Source organism: Podarcis cretensis (genome assembly GCF_951804945.1).
Source record: "Podarcis cretensis genome assembly, chromosome: 3".
Lineage (NCBI taxonomy): Eukaryota > Metazoa > Chordata > Lepidosauria > Squamata > Lacertidae > Podarcis > Podarcis cretensis.
In genome coordinates this window covers 48,260,760-48,287,339 of record NC_137172.1, presented here as the reverse complement: position 1 = coordinate 48,287,339, position 26,580 = coordinate 48,260,760, and the positions used below count along the sequence as shown (strand labels likewise).

The 26,580-nt window shown below is 39.9% G+C and overlaps 3 protein-coding genes across 7 annotated transcripts in view; 2 read left to right on the top strand and 1 right to left on the bottom strand.

The window, feature by feature from the left end:
* Nucleotides 1-7,566, top strand: part of SLC35F3 (solute carrier family 35 member F3) — a 92,493-nt gene extending 84,927 nt beyond the window's left edge. For all 4 annotated transcript variants that reach the window (XM_079971829.1, XM_079971828.1, XM_079971830.1 and 1 more), the window contains 4 exons: nt 704-829; nt 3,230-3,422; nt 4,099-4,188; nt 5,718-7,566. In XM_079971829.1, the coding sequence (XP_079827955.1) occupies nt 704-829; nt 3,230-3,422; nt 4,099-4,188; nt 5,718-5,962 (654 nt within the window). In that variant the 3' untranslated portion in view covers nt 5,963-7,566. The remainder of the gene's footprint in view (nt 1-703; nt 830-3,229; nt 3,423-4,098; nt 4,189-5,717) is intronic.
* A 6,079-nt stretch (nt 7,567-13,645) lies between these two features.
* COA6 (cytochrome c oxidase assembly factor 6) lies at nt 13,646-16,912 on the top strand. Of its 2 annotated transcripts, none has more exons than XM_079971844.1 (3): nt 13,646-13,776; nt 15,717-15,862; nt 16,406-16,912. In XM_079971844.1, exons 2-3 carry the CDS (start codon nt 15,719-15,721, stop codon nt 16,499-16,501), a joined length of 240 nt encoding a protein of 79 aa, XP_079827970.1. In that variant the 5' UTR covers nt 13,646-13,776; nt 15,717-15,718; the 3' UTR covers nt 16,502-16,912. The 2 variants fall into 2 exon arrangements, with proteins under 2 accessions (XP_079827970.1, XP_079827969.1); XM_079971843.1 differs by lacking the exon at nt 13,646-13,776 and adding an exon at nt 14,265-14,364.
* A 190-nt stretch (nt 16,913-17,102) lies between these two features.
* Nucleotides 17,103-26,580, bottom strand: part of TARBP1 (tRNA guanosine 2 -O-methyltransferase TARBP1) — a 31,221-nt gene continuing 21,743 nt past the window's right edge. The window contains exons 21-30 of the mRNA XM_079971801.1: nt 26,419-26,529; nt 25,408-25,557; nt 25,012-25,098; nt 22,761-22,957; nt 21,210-21,291; nt 19,756-19,927; nt 19,375-19,560; nt 18,839-18,963; nt 18,106-18,242; nt 17,103-17,448 (exon numbers count right to left, since the gene is read on the bottom strand). Coding sequence (XP_079827927.1) covers nt 17,289-17,448; nt 18,106-18,242; nt 18,839-18,963; nt 19,375-19,560; nt 19,756-19,927; nt 21,210-21,291; nt 22,761-22,957; nt 25,012-25,098; nt 25,408-25,557; nt 26,419-26,529 — 1,407 coding nt within the window. The 3' untranslated portion in view covers nt 17,103-17,288. The remainder of the gene's footprint in view (nt 17,449-18,105; nt 18,243-18,838; nt 18,964-19,374; nt 19,561-19,755; nt 19,928-21,209; nt 21,292-22,760; nt 22,958-25,011; nt 25,099-25,407; nt 25,558-26,418; nt 26,530-26,580) is intronic.

Below are 26,580 nucleotides of genomic sequence, written 5' to 3'. Positions count from 1 at the left end.
AGCAATAATTTATGGGAAGATAGGAATCAAGTAAGTATTAGAAATTTTAGAATGTTATAGATACTGAAAATATTGAAGAATAGTAAGTATATTGAGAATTCTAAAAATATTAAGGACTGGGTCATAAAGTAGAATGGAAAAGTCAAAAGGTTGTATCCTATCTTCTATTATTCCAATAATTTATGACTAGAGACAATTTTTCAATACATTTATCATTATGTTTGTTTTGTTTGGCTGTTTTAAATCCTATTTCAGATGCCCTTGCTGCAAATGTTTATGTTCCCCTATAGCACACACAAAGGTTTAGAGATGACTAACCAAACAGTTGAGATTTTGATACTTGCATTAGTACTAATGATTGCAATACCCTGTAATTTCTTTGTCATGGAGCATGGTACTTCCAACTGCAGACTGTGAATCAACATGCTCTAGTGACCGTAAAGTTACCCAAGGAATATTGTACAGGGTGATTGTACTTTGAAGAACAATACTCTTGCTTGCTATGTTGGGATTTCATAGAGCCCCACTGTGACTGTTTTTTTCACTTCTTTTGCTTTTTTAATACAAGCAATTACTGTTTAAAAGTTCTTAATACTGGTCACAGTCTTACAAAAGATACAAATTAGATGTCTTCTTTGTTAAGGTAGTCCTTTTTCCTGAGCTTGAGAGAACATTAACATGTTTCTTCTATGTATCCAAACAGATTGTGGCTGCTATACTTGCTATTGCAGGGATAGTCATGATGACTTATGCTGATGGATTCCACAGTCATTCAGTTATTGGAATAGCACTTGTTGTGGGATCTGCATCAACATCAGCCCTCTATAAGGTGAGTATGCTTCAGTCTTCTGATGGCCAGAAGGTAATAAATGGGTTCTCTTCCCATTTTATATCTCTCTGTGACATGAAGATCTAGTATGTAATTTGGTAAGCTGTGCTTATTTATGCCTCTTAAGAATCTTACAGTGTTATTTGTTCAGATTGTTGAGAATCTATTCAGTCATGTTTTAGACAGATCAGGGTTGTTTCCCTACTGCGCATAGTGAAAGGCAGACATAAGAATAGGGCATGGAAGAGAAATGTCTGCCACCAGCTGGTGGTTTAAATCCTTTGCTGTCATTTTTTCTGCATTTGACCGAGACGAGCTCTTTCCATTGCCTTCTTTCCATTGCTGTCTTATTTCGGCGAAACAGCTATCAGGCAGGTTGCCTGTGGGTGTTAGGAGAACAGCAGCTGAAATTTAAATTTAGAACCTTCTGGTCCATATTTGAGTCAGCATAAGGAGCAGAAAATATGGCTACAGTAGCCAGCTCTGTTTGCAGAAGCACTTCTGCTATTCTGTCTATAACACTCCTTCATGTAAAATCAGAATGCTGTCAGGATAACAAAAAAGAAGAGGGTTGGAAAGAGGGAGGTAGACATCATTAATACTGATTGTATAAAAATAGGATAGTAGGCACCAGAATAAGCAGGGCTCTTTAGTACATTAGCTACATTATTGGGGATAAATAGCCATATGAGCTTCTTAGTAGAGGTGGGGGGGGGAGTTAATTTTTGCAGGACTCCAGAATAGAAACTTTATACAGTGTTCCCTTCATGACCTGAAGCACGTCTTCTGAAAGTAAATGGGGGCAGTAGATGTCATCCAATGTCATGTTAGCATATCACTCCTAAGCAAAGTTGTCAAAATTAATTTTCTGTATATCTGCTGCTCATCTGAAGGCTTGCACTCATTCTTCTTGCAGTGTATAGTGAAGAAATAGCCACTGTGTAATGCCAACAATTATACCTGGCAGGTCATGGGGGTGGTGGATAGTTATCACAGGCAGCAATCAAAATATGCCATTTAGAGAATAATGGTTTCAGTATCAAGAACAGTGGAAGGTGTCCTGGCATAGCCTTGGGCTATTCAGTGCCTTGTGCCACTTTGTATGATACATGTCATGAAGGTAAGAGCAGCAGCAGCAGCAGCAGCAGCACACTGTTAACTCAGTAGCCTTCTGAGTGCCAAGTGCACTGAATCAGCAAATCTGCCACTCACAAGCAATACGGGAATCTATGGCTTATGCATATGCTAGGCCGAACAGCAGATCCAGAGATAGCATGAGTGGCACAATCCAAAACAGGGTCTATAGCACAATACCCTCACATTAGTCAGCTTTCTTCTTTGAGGGACCTTTGCTCTAATTTCTGTTTCTACATTCCAATATTAAAGTCAGCTGAGGTTGGAGCAATAATAGTGTTGTGGAAATCATAACAATAATATCTGCTGCTCTTCAAAGCAGTGCAGAATGAATTATGTATATCTCTTTCCACTGGCAACAACACTTTATCTAAACTGTATGTCACCTTTGGGTGAAGGAACTACCCATTTTTAACGGTGCCTTGTGGTAAAAACACAAAGCTGACAAAGCCTGAAGCTACTAAGGACTGGCATTTGCAACTGAAGGCCTATCATTGGCAATGGGCTTTAGAGTTCCTGAGTAATAAATATGAGGTAAAGGTAACTGTTCAGTGAAATATAGGCAGTTTGCATTAAAGAACTGCATCAGAGTTTAGTGAAATTAGCATCCTAGCTAGAAAGTTGCTACATGTTAGTTACAGTGGTGCAGACACATACACAAGACCATGTAAGATAATTTGCAAGTTCCTTGGAAGAACCTAAAAACAATTTGTATTCATTACCTCTAAGTCTTAAGCTCATCAGGTTGGATGCAGTCTTATGTTAGTTGCATTTAGATCCCCTTAAAATCAATTAAACATGACTTACCTCCCATAGGTGTTAGTGGGAAATAAGGGCATTTTAATATTGATCCAGTCCATTAGGATTGCCACCAGTTCCCTAACATTCCCTAACATTGCTGCCAATAGCAGGTAATTAAATACCTGTTCTCAGGCTGGCATAAGATCATATAGATCCTTAATGACCCCAACACACTCCCAAACTGAGCTGTTTTCAGCCCCATCTCCAGTGAAGCACTGATGACATTGTAACCATGGGAGCAGAAAGCACCAGCAACCATAGCTGTTTCTAGCTCGTTCACAGAATACAGAAAGGACTAACCTGCCTTTGCATGATGGCACAACCTATATATTCTCTATCCACTATGATGTTAGCACAGGGAAAACATGATTTAAATGGGAAATTATATGCCTTGAGTTAAGGTTTTAAAACCAAATATAGATAAATACACCTGGTTTTCAATCTGTTTATCTTTCTGTGTTACAGGTTTTGTTTAAGCTTCTCCTGGGGAGTGCTAAATTTGGGGAAGCTGCCTTATTTTTGTCAGTGTTAGCAGTCTTCAATGTACTTTTTGTTACCTGTATTCCTATCATCCTTTACTTTACCAAAGTTGAATACTGGAGTTCTTTTGATGACATTCCTTGGGGAAGCATTTGCGGATTTTCAGTCCTATTATTGAGTAAGTGAATGCTGCGTTTCTGATAATCTTCCAATAATAGCAGTGCCTCTGACCCGTGCCAGACCAGCTGGCCAACTGGGTTGGATTGAGCCCTGCTGAATCAGGCCAAAGGTCCTTCTAGTATAGCATCCTGTGTCCCATAGTGGCCAACGATGCACCTAAGGGAAGCCCCACAGGAGGACAGGAGCCGCCTCCTGCTGTTGTTCCTCAGCAACTGATATTTTGAGGCATGCTGCTCTGATTCTTGAGGTACCATATAGATATTGAGAACCTTATCCTCCATGAATGTGTCTAATCCCTTTTTAAAAACATCTAAGTTTATGGCCATCACAGCACCTTGCTTCTGTAAATTCTGTAATGTAACAATGTGCTATGTGAAATACTTCCTTTTGCCTATCTTGAATCTCCACCTTCAGTCATCTTTTTCAGCACCCCAAATCAAATTGCATATCTGCTGGAACTTTTCCTTTTTATACAAGAAGTTAGACATGAGGAACCTCTTTATAAAGGCAAAATCTAGAGAATTTTGATAGATTTTAATCTTTACACTTTTTACTAGCAAATGTTCACACTGGTTGAAATGAGACTGCTTAAAGTGAACTAATTAAACCTGCATGACTAAAGAGGATTGGTTTTACAATTGCTCTCTCAAAAATAATTTTGTTTCTTATTTCAGCATTCAATATTTTATTAAATTTTGGGATTGCTATTACATATCCTACCTTGATATCTCTTGGAATTGTACTAAGTGTACCTGTAAATGTCGGTAAGAAAGCTTTTTAAAAATTTAAATTATATGCACATGTATGTATAGCATATACTTGGTTTATACTTAAAGAACTACAGAGTTCTTATTCTTCCTATAGGCAAATAGTATAATTTTATAGTATTGATCTTTAGATTAAAAAATTAAGAATGTCAAAATAAATTGATTTCAAGCATTTATCTCTAATTTTCTATTGGCACAATAATGAGGTTTTATGCATGTCGCATTTATTTCAGTGCCAGGTGTGAAAGTGATGGTTTGAAAAAGTAAACTGATTGATTCCTAATGATATATTAATCATTAATCATATTCAAGAAAATGGAAAAAGATAGCCATTTCAGTAGACAATATGACCTTTGAGAATATGAATGCAAGTTTTGAGTGGGGGAATCTGTAAAGAATAAACCGTTTAAAATACCCATCCTAAATTACTAGTAGCTGTAAGATCAAACTCAGGGTTCATCCACACTTCAGCTTGTCCCATACCCAGAAAGAAAAACTGATTGATGTTTGCTCTGATTCAACAGTAAACAGCAGGTTTACTGGGGGGAAACAGCGGGACAAGGAGAAGGTGACTCCTCAGTGAGATAAAAAGCAGTATCTGATAGGTACTTTTGGCTGGAGCTTAAAAGGTAAAGGTAAAGGGACCCCTGACCATTAGGTCCAGTCACGGACGACTCTGAGGTTGCAGTGCTCATCTCACTTTACTGGCCGAGGGAGCCGGCGTTTGTCCGCAGACAGCTTCCGGGTTATGTGGCCAGCATGACAAAGCTGCTTCTGGTGAACCAGAGCAGTGCACGGAAACACCATTTACCTTCCTGCAGGAGCGGCACCTATTTATCTACTTGCACTTGACGTGCTTTCGAACTGCTAGGTTGGCAGGAGCTCATGACCGTGCTATTTCTGCAATATTCTTTAGCACCTAATGACATTCAAGCTTAATTGATTGAGGTTTCTGGAAGTGTGATCATCTCTATCAGAAAACCCTTCTGTCACAAATTAGGCCCTGTCACAAATTAGCCTCCATAACCCCTGTGTGCTCCAAACAGAGAACAGGAGCACTATGCCCATAAAGCAGTCCTTTCAAATGTTTTGAAACAAGGTATCTAAACCACATGCAACAGGAGATGACCAAACAGGCTTCTAGGCAACTTATTTCTTTATAGGATTTATATTTCACCCTGCATCGTGTATGAACTTGATTTGAGGAAAAATTAACTGCCGCTGCTTGTGTAGTCTAACCCAAATGCAAGAAGCAAATGAATGAGAAATGCTTTATACCAACAAGAGTACCTACAAGAATACATGCCCTTGAGCATGCATGAACTAGTTCTTTGTATCCAGGCCTATGCAATATTTAATACCACTGATAATGTTTAGTTTCATCAGTGTTGTTGGTTGCATGTTTGGGGCCTTAAAGTTGTGAAACTGAATTGAAATGGAGGCTCTTTGCTATTAGTTATGTGATATTCTGTTGAGTATGTGATGCTTTGTATCCTTTAATGATATTAGTTCAATGTTTCATGCAGTTGTTGATCACTACTTGAGTGACATTGAATTCAACAGTGTCCGCGTAATTGCCATTGTCATCATTGGCCTGGGCTTCCTGCTGCTGCTTTTACCAGAGGAATGGGATGAGTGGTTGATAAAGCTCCTCACTCGCCTCAAAGTACGAAAGAAGGAAGAGATACCGGAAGGAAATGGAGACATTGTTTCAGGATTACAAAATAAAAGCAGGAGAACACGCCCATCCATGTCATCATTCTCACATTAATGTTGTTTTATTACGGAAAGTCTTAACGTTATATGCTATAATTCACAGATCTTTTCTTGCAAAGCACATATGTTCAATACAGTGTACATAGATGTACAGTTTTGATAATAATAGAGTCTGAGGCATCACGTTTCAGCATGTCCAAATTGCTTGCACTGTTTCACATCAGATACTTCACTTGAGAGAACTCATTTAAAAAGGCAAAAACAGAATTCTTTTTAAATGAATGTAACGTATAAATAAATTATATTGTGTATATTGTTTTAATGATCAATTATCATGAAAAGCAGGGCATATAATTTGAACATTAAGTACTGAATGACACATCGCACACTGTGATTTACAAATATATATAATATATATAGAGAGAAAAACAGATGCTATACTATGTCATAAGCTTATTTTTTAAACAGAGCTGTACTCTATAAATGTTTTCATATAAACCAAAAGAAAATCTTTTGGTGGGGGGGTGGGGGAGAAAATGGGGGGGGGTTGCTGTGTGAAGTTTAGTGCCCTTGGTGCCAGAGCAGAGGCCAGATAAAATGTTAAGTTTTGCACAAAAGCATGAAGGTGAAAGCAGTCAAGAGTATCAGGGCACCATTAGCCAGGGATTTTTCCGGTGAAAGACACATTGAAGTGAATAGCAGGTGTGCAAGAACATGGCAGGCTTCTTCCTGCGTGGTGTCTTGCATGACTCCCATCCATCTCAATAGAGTTTGTGCAGGAAAAGTTCTCTGGGGTAGTGCATCCAATCTTTATAACTGTGCATGTTGACTGCAATCCATGCTTTTTCTCATGCAAGGGAAAATACAGTGCCTTCTACAGAAATCTAGTCCATTGTCTGTGTAGAATTAGGTCACACTGCAAGTTGCTTCTGCATTGGTCTTTACAACATGAAAAGTTTGTTCTGCAGACACAGTGCTCTTGAAACTCCCAAAGAAATCAATGAGTGCCTGCTTCAAGCCACTGATTAATGGGAGTGCTGAACACTTGGGGACTTCAAGGTCTCTTGCCAGGTCAGATTTGCTTCCCACTTACATGGGTCTTGAGGTGGGACTCTCCTCCTGATCTGTATTTCTGTGAGTGTGAAAAGAATCAAGCCCTGCATGTAAGAACCTTGCTTAAAAACCAACAATAAAGCTAGCAGCCACTTACAGGGAACACAGTTTATGATGTATACAAAAGGGGACTAAGAGGTGAATTGCCACTTGCTTTTATTACATTGCTTTGAGGGTGGTTTTTTTTTAAAGAACACACAAGATATTAACATCAAACCTAACACTTTTTACAATACTTGCAAGCACCAAGCTGTTTACTTCTACAATTTAGGTTCGCCATTAAATTTCTATCTGTGATAGACTATGTGATATGTACAAAGAAAGAGGCAAAGGTTATAGTTTACTATTTTTGAAGTTTACATTGCTACATACAAATTAAAAATGTTATTTTGAAATGTTGCCATAACCCAATGGTACATGCTGTCTCTGTGGCATTTTTACATGTCAAATGGAGGTGGTGTTCACTTCTCAAATTTTTATTGAATCAATTTCAGATTCAATTATTTGCTTGACAAAACTAATAAAACTACTGAAAGTTCATACCAAGTCAATGGCTTCTGCTTCTATTTCCCATCTTCTGGTGAGATACAGTGTTATTTTTACTAAGAAATATTTTACTTGTGTGGAAGTGACAAAAGTAAAGAAAGGGAAAACAAGCCCAGTGCTGTGACCCTGAAAAATACTTTCTCCAGGTTGTTTCAGCTACACTGATTTTGTTTATATCAAAAAAGACTTAAGTGGGAAGAGCAGTACTTCAAGGGGGCCATGGAGATGTACAGAAACAGATCTGCATGCACAACCATAGCCCTGCCAGCTCTTGCTGTATAAGGCAGATGGTGGGGTGGGCATTTTCCTTTCCTTTCTTTTCTTTTCTTTTCAAAACTGCATCAGCTCCAGTCCAGAGTAGTAGATGGGGCCCAGGAGCTGGACTGGCTTACAACAAAATGGATCCATGGTCCAGCCCAGCTCCAGCCCCAACCCAGACCCTGTAACACCCCACTTGGGAGCCATCCCCTGGACCAATGTCTCCTCCACTATACTTCCTGAGGCTACAGTGGGGGGCTCTGTGGTGGCAGAGGCTGGTGGGCAGGGCTATTCACTGAATCCTACACACACACACACACACCAGCAGTATGGTTGGGGGTTAGAACTGCAGCCTCAATATTTTAAATACACTTGGGAATCGTTAAGGGAGTAAGGTGTACCTAATTTTTGCTAGAGTGCACCCATATTTTTCTAGTTTTCGAGACCTACCAGTGTGTCACTGACCCGAAACACTATGCATAGCCAACATTGTGCTAGTGGTAGATGCACCATGCAGATAAGAAGGACCTCCCCAAAGATCTAGATACCAAATAGTAATACAAATTTATCTATACAATTTATTATTTCCTCCCTTTGTCTTGTACATTTCTTAAATTAAAAGCTAGGTTGAAAATGTTGTCCAGGACATGCAGCCCAGCCAACCATGTGAGCAATGAGTTATGTAACACCCTGTTAGTCGGGAAGATTTAGGTGACAGGAAAAAAGGCTGAATGTGGTTGTTCTATTTGTTAATATTTCAAAACCTTTTAGAAATTATTCTAAGCAAGTGCGCTATGTATACATACTGTCTAGAGATTTTACATATCTGTAATTCCCCCTCCCCTGCCCACCAAAAAATAAAGATAGTTGCCAGAATTAATCTGCACAGTTCAAATGAAAAATGTGAGCCATTTGCTTATTCAAGTGTGCATTAATTCATATGGAGTATGTGCAACTATGATCAAAGCAAGGGTGTTAATATTCTGACTCACTCAAAACAGAACAGTCCTCTGTTCAAATGTCAACAGAATAGGGCATTTATTTTGTTCTTGCATGCACTAATGAAAATTAGGTTTCTAAAACAGAACAGGAAAATGTGTGCAGTAGTTAAACTCTTTTCTACAGTAATTCACCAGGCTCATGGATTATTTTACTCTATTAAAAACTATGCTCAAGTCCTGAACACACACAATAAGTAGATCTTCCTGAAAACAGTGCTACTTACTCCCAAGGAACTTGAGAGCTGTAGTAGTTTGGCCCAGCAGCCCAGTTCAGGATCCAGTGCAAGAGTTATGGTATGATGCTATGGAACACCTCAGCCCTTGACTTTGGAACTGTGGGCCAGCCTGCCTACCTTCTTTGCTTATACAAGAAAATTGGTGGTTGCTACTGTGCCTGTGCCCTGGAGAAGCCTATGCACTGTGCAGTTGTGTTACACAAGGAGGGCAGAGAGGATCGAGATGGAGACAGACACAGGTGAGAGCTTCAGCTAAAAGCAGCAGGCCAGCTCCTAGCACAACCTTGTGCCATCAAATTAGTACTTACTGGGAGAAGAGGGAAATCTGAGGGCATGAGGCTCCTAGATGTTATGCTGCATGCATAGCAAAATGCCACTTAACTGCAGCAAAACAAGGCTTTCTTTGAGCCACTACAACTACCACAATTACAACTAAACTAGTACTGAAAGATACTGTAGTCGGTGGTACTCTGTGGTATATAAGTAGTTTCCTATGGCAACAAGGAATTTTCACTGAAAGCAATGGCATTAATTCAAAGACCTGCGCATCTTTTCACATACTGATACTGCATTGTTAAAGCACAACAGACCTGCACTTGAAATGGCTAGTTTATTTAGCTACTTAGCCGTCTTCAAATTCTTATTACTATCTGAGAAATGTTATACAATGACTTGGATATAAGGAGCTTCCATCATCTAAAAGCCATTCTCAGCATGAAGACTGCCGCTCAGCATGCTCCCTTACCAAAATAGTTTTCAGGGCAATACAATAGGCACACACAAAAATGAGGCTGCACTCTGCTGGGAAGTTTTAATACTGAGCAGAGCAGAGCATGATAACTATTGAAAAATTAACAGAAGATTAAAAACTTTTAACTGAAAACCCTAAAGTGCATCCAAAATTCAAATTTATGTAAATTAAAATATACATTTTTTGTTGTTGAAAGCAGTACTTGGCAACCTTTTTAGCTGTCACATTCACAGTAAGCATAGTACAATATGAATCAGTAGACTTGCTTATGGGGTAGGTTGCCAGCCACAAGAAGTAGTACTGAGCTAGATAGATGAAGTTGCTTTGTTATGTCAGACTATTCATTGCCAGACAACCCCCCATGATACATAGCCTGGCTCAGAGAATATAAGTATACAGTTAGTTTGACTAGAAGCTTTCTTTCTTTAAAAATGTCATCATCCACCATTGCCAAGGAACTTCTCTTGAATTCACATGAACAAGAAGCATTAAGTTAGTGTTATATTCCAGATATATTCTGTAATGAGAGGGAAGTCCCTGCTCCAGTGACAACCCTGTGGTATAGGCTAATAGTCTTGAGGGATCTGTCCTAGTCCTTTCTCTCTGCTGCCACTGCTTGCTTATGCACCATCAAGGCCTTACCGTGGTCTCCTCAAGATCTCTGGCTTGGCAACTTCAGCCTGTCTCCCCTCCACTTTCCTAGGCACATTAACAATCAGTAGCATAGGCCTTGAGTGTGTTCAGCTCTAATTAAGCAGTTTATTCAAATGGAGTATGTATTAAAAAAGGGAGAAAGGGGGAGAAATGGCAAGTGTGCAGCTCAAGATACCAGAATATTGGTCTAACTAATCCTACACTTAATCCAAACTAACATTGCCAACTTACTCTCAGTGGTCACCCCTGACACTGGCAGCTTCAGGCATGAGCTGCAGGTTGGGGAAATCAAGAGGGGCAAAGGCTGAATGGCCACAGACCCCTTTTTAAGGATTTAGGTTTTAGTGACAACTGGTAGTTTCAGGAATTAGGGGAGATGGTAGGCAGCTCCTGAGGGGCAGTAAAAGAGGGTTATCAGTGGTAGAAATTACCCCCTGGGTTACACTATATTCTTGCCGGTCAGGATTTAATCAATGACTTTGTGCACTGGAAGAGGGATCTGCCGTCTTTACTAAGGTAATGGGGGAAGAACACCAAACCTGGCCAGATTCTAGCATATCTATTCTGAGATTTTTGCTCCTTGTATAAATTTAACATGGTTCCTCTGAGAATGACTACTATTCATAGGAAGATGCCTTACATCCTGACAGAGTATTATCACACATACTATCAATTCTGAGTAGCAGCCACTCTTCAGGGTCTCGGGCAGAAATTGTTTCCCTCACCTGATACCTATCCCTTTAAACTGGGGGTGTGGGGATTGAAGATGGGATCTTCTGTTTGCAGTGCATGTGCTCTGCCAATGAATTATGGTCACTTCCCTAAATAAGGAAATGGAATAAGCCTGGGATATTTATTTAATTACCTATATAAAAGTTGAAGCTATTTTTTAATAATGCACAGGTCTCATTCTTCCTTTAGAAAGCTCAGAGGAGCTTACATGAGGTATCCAGTGGTCTCCAATCCATCAAATGAAAAGGTATATAATTTGGTAGCTTCATCATTGCTATAGGACTTAATGTAAAACATTAATTGGGCCTATTCTGACCACTAGGAGTTATTTATCTGGGAATACATAGGACTCATTGCAACAGAGAGATGCTATTTTCATGTAAATCATGACAGGGCAACTCATTCTATAAGACAATGAGGAAAAAGAGAACAGAAGGGCATCCTCTTCCAGACAGGGGAGCTTATCTATAGATAAGCATTTTTCTACATTTTTCTCCAGCCACTAAGTATCAACAATGTTACTTTAGGTTTATGCCCCACAGACGGCAAATTATCAACAAGCCTCCAATTTTCTACAGAAAATCATACAGCAAAATAAAAAGAAGAACCTAAACAAAGCGAGTACACGTGTGCCAACTAAAAAGATAATATTGTAAGTGTCTGTCTTGGGAGTTCAAAAGTGGCATAGACCTGTAGTGTTTTATGGAATTATAATCATTCAATACTTTTCAAGATCAACTCTTACCTCAATGCTGTGAAAAAGCCACACAGTTCAGAAGTGCAGCTCCTTGGTTCCCATGGAAACGAGCCAGCACTTCTTACTGTTCCACTAGTAGAATGTAGAGGTGTGTGGGGTTTACAATCAGTTTAGGAAACTGATAAATTATTAAGACACTGGTTGCTTTGGTTTCAGTCACTAGACCAAAAGACCATTCTGTCCAGCACCTGCCTCAAAACAGGGTCAGCAGCAGCCAAGGGTGAAAACTTGAATAAAACATTGGGGCGGGGGGAGAGATAATCACATGATGTGGCACACACACAAACACACTATTTGAATGGCAAAACCCATCAACTTTGGGGGAGCCAGCCCCCCCAAAAAATATTTTATTTGGGGGTGTTGAAGAGACTTAGCCCCTAGGAGTTGGTTCCTCTGTCAGAAGCTTCCTGTCCCTCAAATGCCATAATCCCATTCACAGTACTAGAAGAGCAGGAATCAAGCTTCACCACCAAGATACCTGCAGAGCAGATAGATCCAGTTCAGGTGCATTGGTCACCCTACAATCATTATTTAATCTGACTTGGGGAGGTGGGCAGAATCGGTCCCAAACCCCATACTGTGATCATTTAGATCAGACTTTAGGCTTAAGGACCCATCTGCATCAGCCTTTTGCTGCTTGGGAGGAGAGAGTTCACTCACACACGAAGGGAATATTTTTGGAACTCTCAGCCTTTAGAAATAGGCTGTGGCTGAATTGAGAAAATCTACTCAGACTTGGGGAAGTGGTTGTTTTTTCATTGGTCCTTCATGGTGTACCCCGGAACTCCTCGGTTCCTGGGGTCCATGAATGCTTCTCTCAGGGATGAAATGCAACTCTCGAGCCACCAGCTGGACACTTGCCCTCATTCAACTGTCAGAATATGGGAAGTCTGAGCTCCTATGTTGCTAGATCAACCATAGGCGGCGCTGCGTCCAAACTGAAGCCGCCAGCGCTGCTGCTAAATCAGGAGGAATTAATAAAGTTGTTCCGTTTTGCAGCCGTTTGTGGCCTCGTCTCTGTCGCGACTCATGGAGGTGACCTGACAACTACAAAGCAAAAACCTCCTACACAATCGCTGCTCGGATGGTGGCGGAGCCTCCCGAATTCTCCGCTTCTGTTCCTCGTCTTTTAACAAATTCTGGCCTGCCGTGACTTCGGAAAGCGCGTATAGTTCGCCACACACACCAGGAAGGAATTGTTTTTTAAAATAAAAAAATAAAAATGTGGAATTTCACGGGCAGCACAATTGCAAGCACGGCGGGTGCCAAAATGACCTAAGGACAGTCCTGTCCGTTTTCTACCAAAATCAGCTGCCAATGTCAATTTAATTGGTCTGCTTCCATCCTCAAAAAAGCCCCACCTGCTAATGCAGACGCCGCTGCTTTAACGCTGAAACTTAAAAAAATACATGGTGGCACTTTTGAAGATTTTCACTCGCTTGCCGAATTATATTATTGCCATTTATTCGAAAGCACCAAAATATTAACGGCTAAATTAGGACTTCCAAACCTGTGGGGACGCACGAAATGGAACTGCAATTCATGTCTCTTACGTGCCAGGGCTTCATCCTGAGCTCATTTGTTTTCCCGCCCGCAGAGCAGCGCTGAAGGGGGCCGGGCAGTAGCCTAGCAACAAAGCCGCCGAGCAAGCTGCGTAAGTGCGCACGCACAGCCTATAACGCAGCAGGCGGAGAAAGACACTCTCTTTGCCTCCGCGTTGTCATAATAAGCTCAGGCGCTCCGTGTTAGCTGCGCATGCGCTTCCGGTGTGTCACCTGGATGCACATCCGGGCTTTTCAAGCTCAGCCGGAAGTGCGGCGGGTAAGTGAAGGCGGCGAGTGTAGAATCCTCACCTCGTCTGGAGGTCGGGAGCCGGCTTCCCGCGGAGGAGTCGGGCGGGGAGACCCTTCTGAGCTCGAGAAGGCGGGGAGACCCCTCTCAACCCTTTTGCGGGCGGAGAGGAGGAGGTGAGAGCGGGCGCTCGCCCTGCCCTCCGCCTCCCAAGACTGCAGCAGCCGAGCGTGGAGGGCAAGCAGAGCCTCCTCCGCGCGCTTCCCCTGTATTGTGCCCACTTGGCATTGCTCTCCAGGCGCGGCGAGGGCGCGGGACTCGGTCACGCGGCGCCTTCCGTGCAGGCGGCTCCGCGGGGCCCCTGGAGGAGGGAAACGGCGGGAGAAACCGCGCCCAGTGGCGTAGCGGGGGGGGTGCAGGGGGGGCCGGCCGCACCGGGCGCAACATCTGGGGGTTAGGGTTAGGGGGCGCAAATTACTTGCCTTGCCCCGGGTGCTGACAACCCACGCTACGCCGCTGACCGCGCCCACTCCTTTCGGCGGTTCACGGCAGAAACTGGACTTTGGGGATAGGTGCCCTGGGGAGTCCCGTTCTTTAGCCCCGAGTTCAGCAGCTCAGGTTGGCCGCGTGCAATGTGGCAACTGCCCAGCAATACAATGTTTTGGGGGCTTCTTAAAACTCTTCACCTGACAACCTGGGATTATTTTATGTACCCAATGCAGGTGGCAAACTGTAAGGTTTCTAGTGTTCAGTACAGTTTTGTACGCTGTTTGTACGATGAACCAGTCTTACATAGTGTTCTTGAAATACTAAGTAACATTGCACTGTAGACATTGTTGTCTGCTTTTAAGAAGATCGCTTATCAAATGGTGCCTCCTTAAACATAAGGTGTGGCAGTTTGTTTTCCCTAAAGTTAAACTCTCTGGGCTTTAGACTCTGCTGTGAACCAAACAATGCCAACCCTGGAATCTCAGTATATTTATGTATACCACACAATTGCACCCCCTCCAAAGGTTCCCAAAACATAAGAAGCGCCTGCTGGATCAGACAGATGGACCATCTAGTCCCGTGTCTTGATCTCTCATTGGCCAACCAGATGCCCATTGGAAGCCCCAAAGCAGGACACGGGTCAAACAGTGCTTTACATGCTAGAAAAAAGCCAACTCTAACCCTAGTGAGCTCCACTCCTGTGACTAGAAGAGGTGGTGGCAGGTAAGGGCTGCCAACAGTTGCACCAATGTCCTTATATAAGGGGCAATATATGCAAAGTATGGTAAAACAAAGCTCAATAAAGCAAGGTGTGCCTGAATCACCTGAATCTTGGTCAAGAATTGCTCTCTTAAAATGTGAAGACTGTTATTGCTTTTACGAATTCAATTTTTAAGAGATTTCAGCTCTTCAAACTCTTTCTGGGTTCTTCCGTCTCCACTGACCACCAGACCACATTGACTGGACAAGGCTGTGACAGTCCTTTCGGGCAATTACTGTCAGGATCATCTGCTATATGCTATAGGGTGGGGCAACTAATTTATGACCCTTTTGATATTGTTGGATTACTGCTCCTATCAGCCCCCACCATGGTCAAGGATGATGGGAGTTGGTAGTCCAACAACCCCTGGGGGGCTGCTGGTTAATCACCCCTATTTTAGCTGTTCACAGTTCTACTTCAGATAACTGACAGGTCTAACTAAACCACATAGGCCTTTAACTGCTTTCTTGTAACTGTAACAATGTTGACAGGCTGCACACAAAGTAACAGGCTTCACAACTATGATTATCTTTTCATTTCAGTATTGCTCCCTTATAAATACAGTGCCTTTCAAAACACTTAAAAACATTTTACATTCAACATTAGACTCAAGTAAAAACAGTTTAGGTTCAATAAAGTGTAGGATTGGTTGGTGACTTGTTAAGTTATAGAACACCAAAGTAGTTCAAGAATAACAGCGATCTTTTGTTTCTTGTGACAGAAATGACAGCTCCATCAATGAAGGAAAGGAAGGCTTGCTGGGGAGCTCGGGATGAGTACTGGAAGTGTTTAGATGATAATATGGAAGAAGCATCGAAGTGTGAGAAACTTAGATGCTCTTTTGAAAATGTGTGTCCACAACAGTGGGTAAGCAGCACAAATCCTACCCCCCTTAAAATATTCCAGCATCTCCTGATAGGACTGAGAAAGACTTCCTGTCTGAAACCCTGAAGAGCTGCTTCCAGTCACTGTAGACAACATTAGGCTATGTCTGACTCTTGTAAGGTGGCTTCCTAGGTTTCTAGTATGTACTTGTCTTTACCAGCAATGAGATAAACCCTATAAACTTGCATAGCACTGATAGGGGTGTAAATTGTAGTGTTCTGTATCAAATACCTCAAGGGTTGTATGAGCATCTCGGAGATATTTGCCTGACCAATTAGGTAGGGTTGATTGTGGCACCCCACATTTCACTGTAAGAAGACATTATAACTGTTTGGTAATAGAACTAGGGGAGAATTCTCCCTTTAGGGAGTTGAGGACCCTGAAACGTTCAGAGTAGATCAGCACGGTTACATATCTAGATCTGAAATGCTGCAATGATAATCAAAAGAGGTTCTTCCTGTTTTCATTACACTAGAATTTTACTGTGTCAGTCTCATTTCCTAACAGCCATCTTGTTCAAAACAGGTTAAATATTTTGATAGAAGAAGAGATTATCTAAAATATAAAGCAAAGTTGGAAGCAGGAGAATTTCAGCCTTCAGAGACAACTGAGAAGTCATAGCTACTCATCAGCTTTTATAAATACAGCCACGACAAAGGAGCTTGCAGAAGAAGAGCACTTGAATGATACTTTAAAAGTGTCAATATCAGTAAAGGACAGTGATGGCCTATAAATAATTTCAAAAGCTATACTTGTTTATCTGGCATTGGCGTGAAGGCTCCTAGTCTGTATGTACTTTGAAGTGCATGGTGAAGAGAAGAGGCTCCCAACCGCACCTCACTGAAGTTGCTACTACCAATAAAGGGCAAATTGGTGCACTGTATCTACTCAAATGTTACATTGTGAGTTCATTACCAGTTTCTTCTTTCAAGTAGTTTCCTTTGTATTAATAGAACGCTTACATCCATTTTGATAGTCGATCTTTACAAGTGAATAAATAAAATTAGCCAAATGCTAGTTATTGTGCAGTCATGCTAGTGTACACATTGAGTCTGTTTGCATATTAATTTGATAAAATAGGAGCATTGCCCCAGCAGCTCTGTGTATGTTTGAAGGGAACCCACAAACTTGAGTTGCCACCCTGCTACAAAATGGTCATTTGGAACTCATCTAAGAAGAATATAAAGAGATTTTTTCAGCAACATAATCTACACCAAGAAACTTGTATACTGAAAGAATATTTATCATCAATGAATATTTCAATACAGTCATGGTTTAAGGCATTTGAGTTATTTTAAAAAATGAAGGCATGCAAAATACCAACTTATTCTTTTGTGCAGTATCTCTACTCCATAAGTTTCTTAGCACCATCAGAGCAACAGTTTTGACAAGATTCATGTATTTATCTTCATTCTTTTTCCTTGACGATCTGTTGCCTAATATATTCCCAAATGAGCAGAGCTCCACTTACATGGACATTAAGTGACCGGATAACTCCTTGCTGAGGAATTTCTACACATGTGTCCAGCTGCTGAATTAGATTTGCAGGGATTCCCTCATGCTCATTTCTGACAAGAAAAGCACACAAACATGTATCACAGTTAGCAGAGGGGGTGAAGTTCAGTCCCAGAGCATCTACTCAGCATGCAAAAAGACCCAGGTTTAATCAAAGGAATATCCAAATAAAATGATCCCCCCTGCCTGAGGAGCCACTGCTGCTACTGGGCCAGATAATGTTAATCATATATTTAGTAGAGAAGACAGCACTGTGATACAGTGATAACATTTCCTCAGTCCCCTTTCATAACTAATATTGCTTTTAAGACAGATCAAGTGCAGTTAATATGACTCCTGCTTCACTCCCTAAAAATATTGCTCAGTGCTATTATATGGTGTAATTAGCTGATGTGTCACTGTTTTACATTCAGTTCAAGCACATGAAAAATAAGCCTACAGCCCTGTTGAATGGGGAGGACAAAAATATCTGGAATGAGTGAGTTCTACACCAGGGGACCATCAGAATTAAAACGACAATGATGGACAGCTGGGTGGTTGAGGCCTTTATATATTTCTATTCTAGTCCTATTCAGCCACCACAGTAAATGGGAACAACAATTATAGCTGATCTTTTCATTTTCCTCAAACTCTACAATTCTCAGCTTTCACTACCAAAAAAATATTTAGAATCATGTTATATTTAAAAAGTTTTGTTGTTTTTTATTTACCCCAGCAGCAAGAGCGATTTCTCTGGAAAACAATATTCTGTCAGATCACAACTTTTAGCTGTTTGCTCTACACCTATTATAGTGTAGCCTTCCATTTTCTTCTGCTCCAAATAATCAGCAAGCTGGAATGGCTTTACCTACACATTTATTTATTTTTTAAAAAATGAGATTAGTTTAGAAATGTTTGAATGCAAACCTCTATTAATATACAGTACAAATAGCTGTATCAGTCAAAATATGTCAGATTTTGATCAGCTGAAAGGCTAACATGTGGACCGATACAGTATCCTTATAAGATTCATAAAGCCACACAGCTAGGTTCAATCAATCAAAACAAAAAAGCAGGGATCAGGTTGGGAATCCATCTAGTGCAGCAACTCATTTCCAACTGATAGCCAGATGCCTCCATAAATGCCACAAACAAGCTATGAAGACAATAGCCCTCACTCCCATGGTTTGCCCCCCACTCCAGCAATGCTAGTCGGAGATATATTCAGGAACATACATGCTTAACGTTCCCATTGAAATCCAAGAAATGTCAAAGTGCTTAACTGTAGTAAAACGGCCAGAAGCTTAACCCAGTCAATCACAGGAAAGAGTTGTAATACATAACACTTCAACACTAGCATAAAGAATTTTAATCCCATACGATGTTAGGGAAGCACATTCATGAAAAACTGAGGCAAGTTAAGTTACATTTAAGTAGTCTACAAGTAATATACTCTTTACTCACCTCAATAAGGGAAAGCCATTGTTCAGCAGAAACACTGAGGTACTGAAATTGCTTGTCATTTATATAATGAAGGCTGCCAACAATGAGAGCCGACACCCCAAATATTTCACATGTACGGCACAAGCCTACAAAGAAGCAGAACACTTTCATTCCATATGAGTCATATTTCATTAACTGAATGGGGCACTTAGATGCTGAAGAAGGGCATTCATGGTGGGTCTATCAGGCTATACAAAAATACAATAGCATGACTCACTCATCCCTTAAAGATCTTAAACTAAGCATCCTCATCAGCTATAACATGGCCCTGCAAACAACTAATTACTACAAGTGGCTAAAGTACACTAATTTATGGTAATGTCAGGGGGGAAAGTGAAAGGCACTTCTCTTTTGTGCTGTAGTTTGATGATTTAATGCAATTTCCATTGGAAATCCTTTATATATAGAGGTTGAATATATAAAGTTTGCTTTAAAAAAAATGTAAGTCACATAACATACTTTCAAGTATTAGTAGTTTCAAGTGGGTAAGATCTTACCTCCTAAATTGGTAGGTTTATCAATGAGTGAAGCCACTACAATCAGTTTATTGTTTGCTTTTCCAAGTTTAGTAGCCCGATCTTGAAATACAAGCTCCAGATCAGGAGTACTGTCCTTCCAAGGAATTATCTTTTTTTGAACATCTGTCCATTGCCTTTGGCTGCTTGATTCAGCTGAACTCAAACCTAAGATTGAATATTTAGTTACCTGAATGCAACAAACTCTGCTGAGAATCCTAGCATATTAGATATTAAATACTGAGGGCAGACAATATTCTTCATAACCATTTAACATTTTGTGTTGTTAAAATACTGCACAATTAATTTTAAAAGAAGTATATAAAATATACGTGACTATTTAAGCCAGCACTAGTTATTTACCCAAATCTTGCTGAGACCAGTCACACTGCTTCAGATCAAGAAGTGAAGTTCGAGAATGAGAGAACGGAAATTTTGAGCTCAGTGGGATGTCTGTGAATGCTTTAAATTTAGATAGAGAAATCAATTCCTCTTCTGCAATTTCTGAAAGTTGCGGCAAGGTGTAAAATATTGTCTGAAAAATAATATTTGGAAAATTGAACTAGCACTGAAAATGCCAAAATATATTAGCCATGAACCAGTCAAAGTGAAGCATTAGTGCCCTATTATAATAAGAGAAACAAAATGATGGTTCGGTCTGTCCCACTCATATTTCAGCGTACAGTCGAATGCCTTGGCTCCCGAACAAATCAGCTCCCAAACGATCGAAACCCGGAAGTGATTGTTCCGGTTTGTGAATGTTCTTTCAGAAGCCAAACATCCGACGGGGCTTCTGCGGCTTCTGATTGGCTGCAGGAGCTTCCTGCAGCCAATCAGAAGCAGCACTTTGGTTTTCCAACGTTTTGGAAGTTGAACAGACTTCCGGAATGGATTCCGTTCAACTTCCAAGGTATGACTGGGCTTAAATCTCATTGACTTTAATGGAAGGCAAGCATATTTAGAGTACAACCCCACCTGCAATTACAGTAGGGAGATAAAATGGACATCATATGGGTATATTAAGAAGATCTGCCGTGTCCAAAACCTTCCCACTCCCCTGACATTGGAGGGAAAATACCAAGAGTTGGTGTACTTTGTGTCTTGCCACCCTGGTTAGGAGGACTCTGGATTTGGTGGTTCTTCCACCATAAATACTCCACCCGAATTGAACTGCTCTGCCCACCATCTCTAACTGCATAATGGCAATCCATAAAATAAGACATGTTCCAAGTAAGTAGTCATTTCCCAAAGCACAGGCTTCTATATGAGGTTCAGGGTTGCGTACATCCTGAGGTTGCAAAGAAACGTGAAATTCAGACCCTGGACTTTCATTTTCTTATTTAATGTCTGTTTCTAGCTTTTATGAATGTGTACAATATTGGATAAAATTTCAAGAAACAGAAGGGGTTTAGTGAATTTCCAAATATCTGGGGTGTGTGATTTAAAGGTCCTGTAGCAAAAGCTGAATAAGGAAGCAATCATGTATTATCTGGAAGTAAGTCCAGTTGAGAACAGGGGGGCTTATGCCTGTGAAGACATGCACAGGACTGAACTGTACATTAGGCAAAGTAAGCACACATATAAAAACAATATGGTGCAGAATTAGGATGACTTTGGCAGTGAGATTGATGTTTTCCACACACACACAAAAATGCCTTTGCTTAATGACCCAAGGTCATCCAGTTAGTTTCTTGAATGAGTGGAAATTTGAAGCCATGTCTCCTTGATCACACTGGCAGTGTCATTGATTAGACAGATCTAAGGTTGTTGTTTTTTAAAAAATAAATAAACAAACCACTGAATATTTATGTACTTACCTCAACACAGTAATCCTTAAGTGGATGAAAGTTTTCAAAGAAAAAGTGTTTTTGGATGCGCTGCCAATTCTTTTTAGCATTCCTGCATTGTAAGCATAATAGTATGATGTATGACAAGAAAATGTCTCAATAAGCCTCTTTTTAGAACGTTACCAAAAGGCAATCAATCCTAACCATGTATATTCAGAAGTAAGTCCTATTTAATTCAATGGGGCTTACTCCCAGATAAGTTGGGTAAGGACTGCAGCATAATTCTTCTTTTCTATTACGATTTGGTCACTTTCCAACTGGTAAGCACAAGGGTAATTATGAGGTATTACACAACATCGCCTCGATCGAGGGAATTTCTTTGTGGTGCAGAAGCACTAAAAGAGCTCAATGTGGTTTCAATAGAGGGACCTGATCTCCACATGGTTTCCTTTCACACTAAGCTGAGGTCACTCCACTGAATATATCACATCTGAGCATACACATATCTGTGAGTTAGATTCTATGGCTGCAACTCATTGATTCATTGTTAAAACTCATTGTTTTAAGCAATGTGCATCACAATTCTTTCAGGGCTTTTCTGTGCTGAAACACTTGGGGCAAATTACCTATTGCAATTGCTTTTTATGGAATTTAAACAGTAGTTCCCATGATTTGGCAGTGGAGGCTGCTGCAGAACACACTGGGAAAACTCATTTGTGGGTCTGTGAATCACAACATATATATATATATATATATATATATATATATATATATATATATATATAAAATAGTTATCAAATTTAACTTGTCCCATTTCAGAGGCTCTGGCCAGGTTATAATTATATAATATAATAATAATAATAATAATGAAATATATTCAAAGGATTAAACCTTCTTCCCCAGACCGGGCATAGTTCAAATTTGTAATTCTAAACATAATCACCTCAAGAGTAAGATCCACTGAACTCTATGGGACTTTCTGCTGAGTAAAAATGCTTAAGATTTCATTATGATTTGTGTTTATATACAATGCACTATACAAAAGCAATCCTACTTTATACAACTACACTGTTATTACCTGCCTTATTTGGTTCACCACGCAACATTCTTCCAGACATTAAGTCATATATTAATGCAGCATTTTCAGATAAATTTAACCTCATAGTCTCCCAAAGAATAAACAAATTGCCACACTATTGGTCTCTCCATTTTACTCCACAAACCACCAGTATGTTCTATTAGATAGATACATACCTGGCCTATATTCAAATAAGTGGAGTACAAGTCAGTTTATTAAAATTCAAGAGACAAGCAGTCTAGTTTTCTGTTTCATAGGCCAGGTATGTTTCTGATGAAAAAGAAATCCCCAGACTTTTTTCATAATTTCACTTTATCTGTTATTGCTGAATTTGGTTTATTTTAAAATGTTCTACCTTGTTCAGATGAGACAACACAACTATGGGTATAACAAAGTGCTCCTTGAGAAAATTAGATTCATACGTAAGTGGTCTAGAAAGTGTTTTTATTTTGGAGCATCACTAGTTTCATAGCAGTATTTTAAAATAATTATGTGCTACTAACCCTGTTCCATGCATGCTTTCTGCTTGATTGAGACTACATTCAATAACTGGAGCTAAAGCTTCAAAATCTTCCACACACAATGCTTTGCACATTCCCCAAATTTTCTTAAGAGCAATTAAAGCATAAAGTCGAACACTGAAATTGTGATGGAAACACCACTGTAGAACAACGATGAGGGCTTTCTTCAAGGCTGGTGTCTAGAGGGAGAAAGGCATTCCTTTAGTAGTTCATACATTTCTCGTAAGAAGTAATATCACTATATGTAAGAAGTCATATAACTATAACTCATCTAATTCCTAATGTGAAACATTTTTAAATTGACACGGCAATGAGCTGGAAGTTCAACTAAAGTTTTATCAAGAAATCCTACATCAAAACAAGATTTACTCCAGCTTTTAGTCCGTATAGAATTATACTTCTATGCATAGCCTTCAACTCTTAGCTAACTTGCAGCATTATAAACCAACATATATCTGCAAATGTATATTAATTTTAATAATTAATAATAAATTGTCTTCCATCATTCAATAACATATTTTCAAAGTGGCCTACAAATTAAAAACAGAACAAAACAAACGCCAAAACATTGCAAAGTAAAAACTATTAACATTTCTTAATATTGCTAAATAACAACAACAACAACAACATTTTATTTATACCCCACCCAACAACAACAACAACAACAATAATAATAATATTTTATTTATACCCCACCCATCTGGCTGGGTTTCCCCAGCCACTCTGGGTGGCTTCCAACAAAATATTAAAAATATAATCGAACTTCAGACATTAAAATCTTCCCTAAACAGGGCTGCCTTCAGATGTCTTCTAAAAGTCAGATAGTTGTTTATTTCCTTGACATTTGATGGGAGGGCATTCCACAGGGCGGGCCCCACTACCGAGAAGGCCCTGTGCCTGGTTCCCTGTAACTTCACTTCTCACAATGAGGGAACCACCAGAAGGCCCTCAGAGCTGGACCTCAGTTAACAGACCAATACATTCTAAAGCAGGCACCCGCAAACTCGTCCCTCCAGATGTTTTGGGACTACAATTCCCACCATTCCTGACCATTGGTCCTGTTAGCTAGGGATGATGGGAGTTGTAGTCCCAAAACATCTGGAGGGCCGAGTTTGGGGGTGCTCTAAAGTGAACACCAGTGTTGTGATGTCACAACGTAGTTATTAAAGAGGCGGGGGGGGGGGGGGAGAGCTGTTTTCACATGCAGCCTAAAACTCCTAAGTACAGACGCTACAAACCTGGGGAGGACATTCTAGAGCCAGTGCATCTCTGCTGAGAAGACCTGATTCTCAGTCACCATTCACTAACTTCTGTAGCTGGAGGTATCTAAAAAAGGGTGTCTCCAGATGACCTTAATGAACAAGCAGGCTTGAATGGGAGCAAGTAGTCTTCAAAATACTGAACTTTACAGGTTGGAACCACTTATTTAAACCTAGAAATGCATGGGGAACCAGTGAAACGTTTAAACATGCAAGATATGGTCCAAATGACCTGTGATAGTCAGCAATCTAGCCAAGTGAAGGTATTGGGGGGGGGGGGCGTTCTACCAGGAGGGGTAAGATGAGTAAGGTGTAGGGGAAATGGATACAGAAAGGTTTTTCTCCCTTTCTCAAAGTACCTGAACCCAGGTCATCTAATTAAGTTGAATGGACAAAATGAAGTACTACATCACAGCATATAGCTGAACTATGGGATTTGCTACCACAAGATGTGATGGTCACCAATCTAGATGGCTTTAAAAGGGGATTAGACAAATTCATGGAGGACAGAGCTATCAGCAGCTACTAGTCAGGATAGCCCTATTCTACCTCCAGAATCAGGGGCAGCATATCTCTGAATACCAGCTGCTAGGGTAGGCATAGGCAAACTCGGCCCTCCAGATGTTTTCAGACTACAATTCCCATCATCCCTGACCACTGATCCTGTTAGCTGGGGATGATGGGAGTTGTAGTCCCAAAACATCTGGAGGGCTGAGTTTGCCTATGCCTGTGCTAAGGGATTAACAGCAAGAGAGACAGCTACTGCACTCATACCCTGCTAGCTGGCTTGTAATTGCTATCCAGTGGTTTGCCACTGGTTTGGAGTAGATAGGCCTTGGTCTTTAAAGTTTCTGAGTGGTCTTGAAAGGCAGCCCCGTAAAACACATTGCAGTAACCTCAACAAGATATAGTTAGCGGGTTATTATTATTTGTTCCCTACACCCCATTTCTTAGTTTCAACCAAAAAAATGTACCTTCTCAGATATATTTTGGAGAATTACGTCAAAATGTGACATCACTGCTAAAAATGTGCAAATGCTCGTTTTAAGCTGGTCTTCACCCTGAAAAATAAGCCATGTGTTAGTATCAAGGTACATGTAGTTCCTTATAGTTTAATTACAAATTATCAACCAATTTTGAACCCAGAAACAGTCATTCATGCCTCCATAATACAGGGGCTTAACTGCTTTAACACAATTATTACATATATTATCAACGTCAATATATTCAATGGTAAATGTTATTTCTGTCCCTGGAATCCATTTAAGCAAAAAATAAAATAAAATTTAATACTTGAAAAGTACTTGAGGACTCAATAAAAACATATATGATTTATTCACAATTGAACAACCAAATACCTTACTACTCACATAGTTAAAACAATCCCAGAACTTTTGAAGAAAATGAGGAAACTTATGTAGAATCAATATGATATTCCATTCTATTAAGTACTTTACTGATGCTTGATTATTACTATGTCCAGCTTGTAGAATCCTGTCAATAGTTCTTGTTAAAATATCCTAGATAAAATAATAGGTATGAAATCAATTATACATTGTAAACCTACTTCATCAATAACACACAAACACACTACTCTTTCCTTCCTAGGGTTTTTAAAGAGTTTTCTTTTCTAATAACAGTCTGAATCAATTTCAGTATTAGAATGCTACACTTCTCCAGTTTCTCTAATTTATCACTGCTGACCAAGATGCATTTTTTACTTTTCATCCGGTGCAAAATGGGGAAAGTAACACATCGGAACCAAATCTGGTGAAATGGCTCATGTTGGGTTTCTACATGAGTTTGACAAGTTCAAATCTGCTCCATCATGAAGCTCACTCTGTACTAGTTAGCTCTTAACTTATATGAAATGCAACGTGATCACAAATTACAGGTTATCCCTCATTCAATGGATAAGGCAGAACAAAATCTTAAAAGTACAAGTGGGATCTGCAACAAAATGTTTACTTTTATTTACAGTTTATATGCTGTTTAAAAAAACACACACCCCCATTTCCCCAAAATGGCATAAAAATGCCATTTTTATGATGCTCAATTCATATATTTATCAATGTTAACATTTCAAAACAGACAACAACAACAACAAACCTACAAACAAACAAATAAAAAGCAGTAAAAGAGCAAATCATTTCAATTTAGCCAGTCAATTAAGAATAAAATAAGAGTACAGCCACAAAAGCAATCTACCTTCTTAATTCTAAGCAATTCTTCTTAGGGGGAATTATATGCTGGAAGGAAGTCTTACATACTTGTGGTACTATGTACCCCATTTTATAAATAAAAAAGCTGTTTTATTAATTAACTTTCCCTTCATAAGTAATAAAAGAAGTAATAAAAACAAATTCTATGAAAAAGAGTACCTCATGAAGTTTTGGAAACAGAACTAGCAATGTCTGCCACAGTCGATTTTTAATTCTGTGTTGTAAGGAGTTCACATAATAGCGGTTTTTTGATTTGGACATGAGTTCACCCTGCAGAGAATATAAATTTGCTCAAGCTGAATGCTTTGGTACTTTAGTTTC

Bases quoted from the DNA above. Each gene is read 5' to 3' on its own strand.
- COA6 (XM_079971844.1), top strand. From the start codon at position 15,719: ATGACAGCTCCATCAATGAAGGAAAGGAAGGCTTGCTGGGGAGCTCGG. The intron at 15,863-16,405 runs GTAAGCAGCACA...TGTTCAAAACAG, and splicing joins ATGTGTGTCCACAACAGTGG to GTTAAATATTTTGATAGAAG.